Genomic DNA, 10986 nt, shown 5'->3' on the forward strand with positions numbered 1-10986 from the left:
CCATTAATATCCATTCACGTATCAGTAAAGTAGCACTAAAAGAAGCCGTGATCAGACATATCAGTGCAGAGCTTACTCAAAACATTAATCTATCAGCGTGCACAGAGAGGGAAAAACCTTTGGGCCAAAGAATGGTAACAAAGAAACCTTTTCTGTCTGAGAAAACTATGAATTACAGACATTAATTCTGGAGAAAAAACTTGGGATGGACTACAAAAAGCAACTGAAATTAAAGCTTCCTCGTCTGTTATCCTTTACATTAAAAAGACGGATTGCAACTAATTTGTTTTAATAAATAATCGAGACGCAGATACTTCAAATTCAATATTAATTTATTTCTGATTTGTACAGATGTGACATACACACAAAGCACATAACAGATCAGTTTTCATTTGACAAAAATCTCGTTTTCAGCCCATTTATCTGCAACCATCGGACTTTTGTTATAAGTTACACCTCCATGACAGGAAATAGTCCAGAGGCTGTTAGAAAATTAGACACTAAAACCAAAATCAGTTATTTCATCCAAACGGTTCAGTACAACTCTAATTACATTTGGACATTCAAGCGTGATTCTATTTTTTCCGGCGCCTCATGGTTACCCTTTTCCCTACATCTCTATCATTTCCAAGTAACCTACATGCTTCATTAACAGTAAAAAGACTATAAGTCTCACTTCTGGCTTACGATGCCACGTGCGATCAGCTCCTTCATGATTTCATTGGTGCCTCCATAAATGGGCTGAATACGGGAGTCCACAAATGCCCTAAAAAAAAGCAGAGAGGGACAGGTTCACCTGAAGCAAACATTGGGTCCACCACCCTTTGCTTTCATGGTATAGCACTTACCTTGCAATTGGGTATTCCCACATGTAGCCCCATCCTCCATGGAGCTGCAGGCACTGTGTGGCCACCTTGTTCTGGAGGTCAGACGCCCTGGTGGGGAGATTTAGGAGGTCAGTTTGAGATTAAGTGTCTTCAAAAGTCAGTTTTCAAAGATTACTCACCAGAACTTGGCCATGGAGGCTGTGGAGGGATCCAGGCGTTTCTCAGAAAGGAGCTGAAGGCAGTTATCGACAAAGGCCCGACCAACACAGATCTCAGTCTTCAGCTCTGCCAGCTTGTGCTGCACAGTCTGGAAATGACAAAGTACAATGTGCCCAGAGGCACATTTTGAAAGGTATTTCAGCAAGAACCAAAACAACTGGAACAAATATTGCATCTCTGGAACAAATAACGTGTATTTACGGGCACCAGCTATTAGCAACCATTAGGCAACATCTACATAAGCAATTGTTTGGGAGTGGGAGAAGACACTAGTTTATGTCTTCAGTTTCGAGAGTTGCTGCTTAGGTCTATCTTTCAAGGTTAATAACGTCAAGCTGCTTGGAATTAAATTATACAACAATCAAGGAACGTATGAAAACTATTTTCACAGTTTTTTTTTTAACTTTACTGACTTTAAATATCAAGTGGTTAGCAGCAAATTCCCTCTGAAAGCACTAAATTCAGTCCGCACAAGGGGATATAAAAAAGTTAGAATGTTTATGAACAAAAATAAAATCGCTAACGCACTAAATGCCAAAGTTTTAACATGGACAAAAAGAAACTAAACTCCAAAGAGTTACCAACATAAGTAACCAAGGGATACAACAATTAAACAGAAGAGTAGATTATTTTAATTTAAGGAGCAACACTGCCTCCTACTTGACAGAGTTAGGTCCTGCTTAAATTTTATTTAAAGAAAGTTAAGAACATCCCAGACTTATTTCTCATCCTTACTGTCCTTGAAACACCCCCTTCTCTGGGGTGTATCGAACGGTCTTTTCATGTTGGATGCATGTGCTGGGAATTAAAACAAGGTTCTTCAATCATACGGACCTGTAGGTGGGCGATGGTCTTCCCAAAAGCCTTCCTCTGCGTTACATAGTTCCTCGTTTCCTCAAACATGAACTCACAGCTTGATATGGCCATGTCAGCAATCAGCAGACGTTCCTAGCAGCAAAATCTGGTTATTAAGTATAACTTCCACTGTGATTCAGGTGGATGACATGTGTTCACATGTGTGTTTAGCACCTGTGGCAGCTCGTTCATCAGGTAGTAGAAACCCTTGTTGAGTTCACCCAGAAGAGCACTGGCTGGAAGTCGAACATCTTCAAAAAAAAGTTCTGCCGTATCCTTTAAAACAAGAAGAACAAGGTAACAGTCTTGACGTTAAGCCGTTCTTTAACAGGAACTACAGCTGAACTCCGGTACCTGTGCCTTTAAACCTATCTTCTCTAGCTTCCGTCCTTTCAGGAAGCCCTTCATGCCATTCTCTACGAGGAACAGGCTGATGCCGTGGGCGGCCGTCTTCGCCTCACGGTTGGTCACGGTTACAACCACTACCAGGTCGGCCATCCAACCATTCGAGATGAACACCTTAGAAGAAGGAAAAAGGTTCCACCTGATGCTCTGATCCAATGGGAAGCCATAATGGGTTTACAAAACCTTACCTTGTTGCCATTGAGGATCCAGTCACTGCCATCCTTTTTGGCATACGTTCTCACACCCTGAAGGTCACTGCAGCAGTAAAAGGGCCCAAGTCGTTAAATCAGAGTAACATCAGCCACGCATTTCTGTTATGCAAGATAGGAAGTAAGGCTATGGTCCCAACCTGCCTGCTCCTGGCTCAGTCATTGCGATTGCACCGATGCATTTCCCAGCAGTCATGGTAGGTACAAAATGTTCCATCTGTTCCTTACTGCCATAGTTTACGATGTAAGGCATGACTATGTCCGAGTGCAAAGCAAAGCCCGGGCCTGTGCAGTTGCAGTACATTCTGAAAATGAAAGAAAATAAAATGTTTTCAGCAGCAAATCTGATGTTTATTTTTTAAAGTTTCTGCTTCGTTTTCTAGGCTACAATTTTGTCTCGCTCTGTTTTCAAGTAGGTGTAAAAGATTTCCATTCATTTATTTCTAAATCCATATATTGATCTGATGATGGGTAAACTAAGAGATGGCTGGATAGATGGACAAAATGCAGTGGGGAATAAAGTCTGAAAAAATGATTTTGTTATATCCCATTCCCTCATTTTATACCGAATCAGACCTTGAACATATTGTTTATTCGGACTATAAGGCGCACTTAAAATCCTTAAACTGTCTGAAAAATGTATGGTGCGCTTATATATGACTACCTTTGTGCCTAATGACTGATTTTATGTGGCACAATGCACCCAAAAATCTGTTAAAATGTGTAAGTATGACTTTGGTAAGCAACGAAACCGCTCCGCTCAATGGTTATTCGGAGCATTACAGTGCACTGTGTCACTACCTGATTGGACCCCTGAGCAGTCTACAAGACTGCCTGACTGTAATGTTGAAACTAGAAGAGCATTCATGTAAAGGCCCCCACATTCTCGGGGATGTCCACACGTCCAGGCCAGGGCTAAATTTTTACGACTTCTCTGCAGCAAGAAGTCTTTACATCGAACTGTTTTCTACATGACACCAAGCCTGATACACTGAGCTGCTCCAAGCAGGCGGTTGCAAGGACTCGCAGCATCACAGTCCCTCTCTGTTCTCACTGACAGGTGTGCGGTGGGAGCCTGCTGGAAAAGAAACAGCTCTAGGTGCTCAGCTAGCTAATCACACATTTTTTTACCATCCGTTCCACCGCTTCGTCCCGCTGGCAGAAAGTGTGGGAATTGTAGGAATTTGCCACCAAAAATGGAGGCAACAGTACGCTCGACTATGCAGGGTAAAAAGTCTGCGTAGAATCAGCGCGGAGTCTGGCAAACTCACAGTATGCGCACAGTACGCCCAAATATGTGGGAGCCTTTAGGCAGCCCGCGTCTGGCGTACACGCTAGCAACAATAAACCTAGTAAGTTAATTCAATATAAAAGTTATGCTTATTTTGGACTTATGTTAGAAACAAGGTAGTGTAGTCCAACTACTCGGTCCTCCCAACAGAAACAGAGAGAGAGCTGTGTACGCGAAGGGGCGGAGTGATATTACACACTTGGGAAAAATATTAATATTTTTTATAATCCGGTGTGCCTTATGGCCCAAAAGGAGAGCAGTAACAATATTCTATACAGCCAACTCACTGCTCCTCCCATGTGATGGCTGCAGAAAACACATCTCCTCCAATGCCACCATGCTCCTCTGGTATCATCACTCCCAGCAGGCCTTGCTCTCCAGCCTTTTCCCACAGCTCCCTGCTCACCTGACCTGCTTTTTCCCACCTGGGACAAGAAGGAATTTGATGAAAGAAAGCATCATTATTTTAATGTCTTCATCTGACATTAAGCACCTACTCTTTGTGGTGTGGAACCACTTCCTCTTGGAAGAAGCGCCGAACGCTTTGCCTGAAGATGTCGTGGTCCTCGTTGAAGATGCGGCGCGTTCCGATGTCCATCAGAGTTCTGGCGCTGGAGGTCTCCGGTCGGATCGAGGAGACAGGTGTACCCTGCTGCTGGGCCTGAGAGTGCTGTTTTCTGAGAGGCAACACAGAACCAGTGATCCCCCAGTCATTCGTTTTTTTGTTTTTGTTTTTTAGCATCCGAGCAGTGCAAAAGAAAACACTGCATTGGACTGAACTGGTTTAATTACAGTTAATTTTGGACCAAACGGCAAAGATGACATCTGTTTGGCATTGAAGTGAAATTATCTTAGGTTTAACTCGACTTAGTCAAGTTGTTTCGCTTTTCTAACAGTGAGACAAGAAACCCTTTTTATTGTTTGAGAATGACAGTTTGAGACATATTTTAAACAAGCACTGATAACATTGTAGGCAATGAATGGATAGAAGTATCCATTTGGTTTCAGAATGCAGCATTTTAATCTAGACAGAATAGTAAATATAAAAACGACATTAGATTTATGAATATAAACAAATCGTAACACATCTTTAATTGCTTTCAACAGAGCAGGTTCCCTCTTCCAGCTACCTCTCACAGTCCCAAATCCTGACACATCCCCCTCTCCTCCATCTTTCTTCTTCACCTCCCTTTTGCACCCCTATCGCTTTAGATGGTGTGACCCTGAGCCGTGAGGACAAAGTGAAATAGAAAGAACTTAACCATATAGGTTGCCTAGAAAGGAACCCGAGGCATGATGCTGCGACCTGTGTTTATTACTTAAAGGCCAAAGCGTCTCACTTTGGGCTGACCAGAGCAAGAAAACAGCATTAAAAAACGACTGATCGTTTCCTTCCAATTCACAATTAAGCTCTATCTTGTGTTGCTCTATCCACAGGCCCTTAATAACAGGCAATAAAGTTTGTGTTGAAAATAAAGATTTAAGGAGGGGCTTTTAGGGCACATACAGCTGACAGTAAAAGAAGTGTGTCAAAGGTTGCTGTGACCTATTTACGATCCGACTTTGAATTAAATCTAGTATTTGATACATATATGACACAATGTGACATGTGGTGTTACTTATACAACATTAAACCCACAGACCAAGAAACATGTCTACTTGTAAACCTTGGATTGTTCTCTCAAGCACCCAGATACGCGCGTCTGTCTTTGAATGACCGACAAAGTAAGAGAGGTGTTTAACCTGGCAGCAGCTGCAGACAGCGCCTGTCCGCCTCCAGGGGCATTTTTAACCCTCAAAACACACGATCGGACAAGCTTCTTTAAAAACATCTTCGTGCAAAAACAGGAAAAAAAAAAAAAACAAACAAACGCAGCAGACGCGAGACGAGCAAAGATCCTCAGGGTTAGAAACGTATGAGGAGTGATCACTCAGTCACTTCATGCATTAAGCGTGGCAAAGATTTTTTCTTTTTATTGTTTCACTTTGGTTTTATTTTTTGAAAACACGCGTATTTCCAGCTCACTAAGAAGACAATTAATAAATATTCGATGTCCTATAGCGCCTGATTAAAAAAAAACGCAACGGAGTGACGCCTCTGGTTTTTCTGTTATCCTTAAGTTTCTTCTTTTAGTAGAAGAAACATAGAGCTTCTTGCTCCGTGCTGCCATCTACTGGTATATTTTCAACAAACGTCAAAATATAAATTTGTATACAGATTTAATATATCTAAAGGTATTTATAGTGGCATAAAAAATAATTAGCATTGCGTTGCAGCTAAGTATTTTTTTTTTTACAACGTGTATGTAATGCCCTTCATTACCACAGGGGGCAGCTGTTTTAAACTTTGGTGTTGCTGAACTTAAGAGGAAAGGTGCTCTTGGTATTTCAATATTTAGCTGGGGGGGTCTATATTTCAAAAGATCATCACACATTCTACTCCATAACAAGCAGAGGTGTACCGCAAAAGAAGTATTTAGTATTTAGTTTTTTCCATCTTCCATGTACTTGCTAAAAAAAAAAACATCCTCGTAGCATGATGCATCACACCAGCAGAACATCTTTTGGCTTTCTTTTTACTATTTTTCCATTAACAGATTTCTGGATTGCTAACGGTGTTCCTCTTGATTACAAGGTGTTCCTCTAGATCCTTCCACCTCAGCTGTGGATCTCTGCTGCTCCTCCAGAATTACCATGAGCCTCTTGTTCTCTGCTTCTGCCCTTGCCTGGCTAGGCAGTTTAGAAAACGTACTTCTACAGGCTCGACCTGGTCTCTAAATTTTAATTTTACTCTACATGTAGGCCTACTGTAGCTCTTGCGTGTCACTTGGTACATAGCGCAGTTTATTGCAATAACCCTGGTTTCAATTTATTGGCCACAAATATGTCTGATTCTTGTGTCTAACTGCTAAACTTGCACAAGTAGTACATTTACCACCCGTGTTCTAACGCAGTGGTTTATCTTTAAAGAAGTACTGACACCGAAAACAGATTAAGAAAAAACAACAATAACAAGGCAAGGCAAGTTTATTTATATAGCACTTTCTAGTAACAAGCAAAAGTGCAGCAATGTTAGTGGTTGTTTTACACTTTTGTAGTTCATATTGAGATTTTCAGGTGCCATAAGGAACCGTCTGCCATGAGACATTTCGTACCAACCAGTCATCTATTTGTGTTCTACGATGGACGTTTCATCACTCCTTTAGCCACAAGTGATTTAAAGTCAATTCCACATGCCTACGATTCATAGCCCTATAAGGTACCAACAAACCCATAGGCAACTAATAACAGTTCCTGTTTAACTTTTAAAAAGGTCTATACAAATCTGTAGAATTATATATTAATGCAAGTAGGTAGCGTAAAAAATTATATATAATAGTTTAATGAAATACATTTGCAATTTTTTAAGTGCAGCTATTGTCTAGAGGCAGCAACATACCAATTATGGGAGATTGTATATTCTGCCTTAAGGCAAATTATTAAACCATGATGCATCATTGGAACACAACATTTTTGGTTAATACTTATGTTATGTGAAAGGCAAAATAAAATAGATAAATAAATAATCCCAATTTTTTTTAATTACCCCTGATTTTCATTTCTTTCTTGGCTATGTTTACCATTTACCCACAATACATTTGAGGTTGGTTGCAGTTCAGGATGTTATTATTCTGTGTTGGCCATTGTCTACAGTTACAGAAACTGATTTTCTGCCTGATATCCTTAGATTTTAAAGTTTGAGATTCCAGATAAGGGCACTAAGGGGGAAATGTAGAGACAGGTATCTCCTGTAGACCATAAGACGTATGGATAAAAAGAGGGGTTTCAATTTATACTCGTCTCCCTTTAAGTGGCTAAATTTAGTTTAAAAAAATTTAAATTAGTTTAAGGCCCATAATACATCCAAAATTAATTATACTGTGAACCACTGAGATTTAAACAGTTTAGGGGTCCTAAAATGTGGTATTTCATAAGAATAAGTTGGCCCAAACAGGGTTCACCCCTAAAATCAATGGTGATAGGGCGCAAGAGTCGTCAGAAAATAATATACAGTTCAATCATATATGGGTTTTGACTTTATCTGCCTATCAAGGGCAGTACATAATAAGATGAACTGATATGCAGTTTGTAGACTGCAACAAATATCTAACGTTTGTAGAACCATTTCGACCTTTGCACATTAATAGTTACTCACTACTTAGTGTCTAGATGTGCATGTGAACAATGAAAGATCAAGAATCAGTCCAGATGGGATGTACGTTGGAAAAGTTTATTCTGAATTGAATCAGAGTGAAAATAAATACAACTTTTCAGGGAAATGGGAAAATTCTGGCGGTCTGTCCACGAACGTTCTCCAGCACCTTTGGCATTGCTGGGCCAGTGATGACAGGACTGAATGAGGTGGCGGTGGGAAGGGAGGGATCTACCCTCACTTGATGAGTGGTCACCCCTTCTCCCCCGTTCCTCACCCCATGCGGTGAGTGGCGACGCGCCCCGGGGGGAGAGTAGAGGCCGAGTGATGGGGGTCTACAACAAAAGAGGCGATGTCCTGAGAGAGGGGGGTTTGAGACGAAGTGGAAAGGAAAACAAAATAAACAAGATGGGTTTGCTTCAACATCCCTTGTACATAGTCCTTGTCTTTCCTTGGTTGGTCTTTGAAACAGCGTAGATGTCCTGAACACTGTTGGGCTGTCTGTAGGCGAGCTACAGTTTCTTCAGCACTCCTGCTGCGGGCCTCTTACACAGACATGATGTGCTTGACGAAAGCTGCCGGAAGAAGTTCGGATCATTAGCTTCTTGTTGTGATAAAACCAAAAATAAGTGGCCTGGAAGATAGAAGGCTTACCCTCATAGTGTACACTGCCGTTCTCGTCTTCCTGTCCGGCCATAAGGGCGTCAATCTCGGTCTCATTCATCTTCTCTCCTGTAGATGTCCAAGGATCAATGTCAGGTTCTCAATTTCAACCAGTCTGTGTACTAAGCAAACTATATCTATGTGCTTCTAAATTTACCCAGAGTAGACAGCACGATGCGCAGCTCAGCGCCCATGACGGTGCCATTGCCCTCCTTGTCAAAGACACGCAGACCCTCAACGTAGTCGTCGTAGGTTCCCTTGGGGAGGGCATCGACCTCCTTCAGCATGGGCAGGAAAGCGTCGAAGTTCAGCCTCTTGTTGGCCATGTCTGTTGGTTTACAATGCACTATTTTTAGGGACAAACAAAAAACACCTTTCCTATCACGTTTGTTGAAGAACGTGGTCTCTTACCATCAGCACTAGGGTTGCCAAGGATCTGGATAACGGCCTTGTTGGTTGGGTTCTGGCCCAGAGCACGCATGATGTCGGCCACCTGGTTGTAGGCCACCTGGTTGTCACCAACTCTGTCAAAGAGACCAAAAGCCTCCTTGAAGTCTGGGGGGAGATAGGAAAAATCTTTGAGTAAAAGCTTTCGGACAAAATCTCAGCTTGTTGTTCATAGTTGGTCCCGTTTCTATGATTAGAACATTTGTGTTGATGTGCTGTAAACCAAACTGCCCTGGAAGATTAAAAAAGATTAAAAAGAGTCTGTGCCACATACTTTTGCCATTGTTCACGACTAATTGGATGTGACAGCTGTATCTGAGCAGAGAAGATGAAAACCGAGGCCCAGACAAAGGTTTGTCATCTCTACAAATCCCACCAGGAACTCAAAGTGACCTTTTAGAGAGATTTATGCACTCGCCTGGCTCCCGTGTAGCAGCAACAGCTGTACCCTCCCCACCCCACCCCCTCCTCATTCCTGCTTGCTGCTTGGAGCAAACTGATAGACCCTGACAGAGAAAACCAAGACTATATAGAGGCATGGCCTTCCGTGGGTTAAAGATGAGAATGCTGACTGTGGACTTAGCAACGTCTTATTGGAAAGGGTTCCAAAAGAAACCAAGAAAATGCTTGATAGTGTTAAAATGTAAGAGTGTTCCTTAGATCCAAATAAAGCCTTCCTTGACACGTCTTTCAACAGGGAACTAAGGGGACGGCGATGGTTTGGAATAGTTTGGTAATGCGATAGCAGGAGGCCTCCATCTTAAACCGACTTGGGAATTAACACCTCTTGGGCTTGTAAGACCAGGCTATGTTGTCTTAATATATACAACCAAACACAAGTCATTGGATTTATATCTTCTACAGCTGTCTTTGCTCTGCCTCAATTTTAAACTAAGAAAGTGGCTTGTTAGGGAGGTAACTGAAAAACCTCAGTTAAATTGCTACTGGAAGATGCGAAAACATTATAAGAAGTTATTTTCTTGATGGCAACTAAATCAGGGAGATGGTAGCTAAGGACATCTTCTCGACTTACCCTCAATCTGGTCCGGTGTGAACTCCGTCTGTTGTATGAAGGAAAAAAATGCACAGATGAACACAAAAGTTAATTATGAGTAACTAAACAAAAATTAAAACAATTTAATTCCAAACGACGCTCAAGGTTGTGAATTTCTCAAATCTTTGAGTATTTCATGAACCCAGTTTAGCCAGGTTGACGTATCAAACGCTTTTAGCAGTCTTTTAGTGAAGTTAACCTTTTTCAGGTACAATTTAAACTTGGCATTTAAAACAGAAAGATTTCGGGAGAAATCCTGAGAAGTTAAATCCAAGCCAATAAAAAAGCAATTGCTCCCGTTAAAAAATGTCCACAATTATCTACACACCATTTTGGAGAGTAGGAGCACGGAGGAGCGGAAAGGAAGGAGAAGAGAAGCTGAAGTCCCAAGATAGAGTGGTCCTGAGCCATGGTCAAAGCCCCCTTATTTATCCTCGGCATGTGATGTCACATATGCTCCTAGTGGGGGTGAGAGGATCGGATGACACGTAGGAACATCTTTAACTTTCTTAGGGAAAGAAGACCTATGCTCCCTCCAGAGCTCCGGGAGACGGCCTTTAGAAGGGGAAGGGGCTATTTTTGGAAGGCATAGAATCGTGTCAAGACTCTGACACAGGACTTCTTCTTCTTCTTATATATCAGTGAAGAATGCAATGCTGAAACTACCTGATCATTGAAGGTGATTATTCTAGAAGAGAGTTAATGTTGGCAAAATGCAAGGCTCAGTGGTTTTCTTCAGACGGGTCCCCAAACCGTTGGAGCTAATTTACAAGGTGGTATTTTTAAAACAGCCAGGACACTCCTCCTCTTATGGTTAAATGACG

The 10986-nt window shown here is 41.7% G+C and overlaps 2 protein-coding genes across 2 annotated transcripts; both read right to left on the reverse strand.

The window, feature by feature from the left end:
- Nucleotides 1–314: 314 nt before the first annotated feature.
- Nucleotides 315–5858, reverse strand: acadl (acyl-CoA dehydrogenase long chain). Its single transcript, XM_012869578.3, has 11 exons — nt 5550–5858; nt 4304–4483; nt 4094–4231; nt 2656–2820; nt 2495–2561; nt 2256–2420; nt 2076–2177; nt 1881–1994; nt 1007–1134; nt 849–935; nt 315–766 (listed from the first exon to the last, which is right to left on the reverse strand). Exons 1-11 carry the CDS (start codon nt 5636–5638, stop codon nt 673–675), a joined length of 1329 nt encoding a protein of 442 aa, XP_012725032.2. The 5' UTR covers nt 5639–5858; the 3' UTR covers nt 315–672.
- A 2197-nt stretch (nt 5859–8055) lies between these two features.
- mylz3 (myosin, light polypeptide 3, skeletal muscle) lies at nt 8056–10577 on the reverse strand. Its single transcript, XM_012869564.3, has 6 exons — nt 10491–10577; nt 10142–10169; nt 9073–9216; nt 8819–8989; nt 8653–8730; nt 8056–8573 (listed from the first exon to the last, which is right to left on the reverse strand). The coding sequence occupies exons 1-6, from the start codon at nt 10491–10493 to the stop codon at nt 8545–8547; spliced, it is 453 nt and encodes a 150-aa protein (XP_012725018.2). The 5' UTR covers nt 10494–10577; the 3' UTR covers nt 8056–8544.
- Between the last annotated feature and the right edge of the window lie 409 nt (nt 10578–10986).

The sequence above is a fragment of the Fundulus heteroclitus genome, chromosome 24 (genome assembly GCF_011125445.2).
Source record: "Fundulus heteroclitus isolate FHET01 chromosome 24, MU-UCD_Fhet_4.1, whole genome shotgun sequence".
NCBI classification, from domain to species: Eukaryota; Metazoa; Chordata; class Actinopteri; order Cyprinodontiformes; family Fundulidae; genus Fundulus; species Fundulus heteroclitus.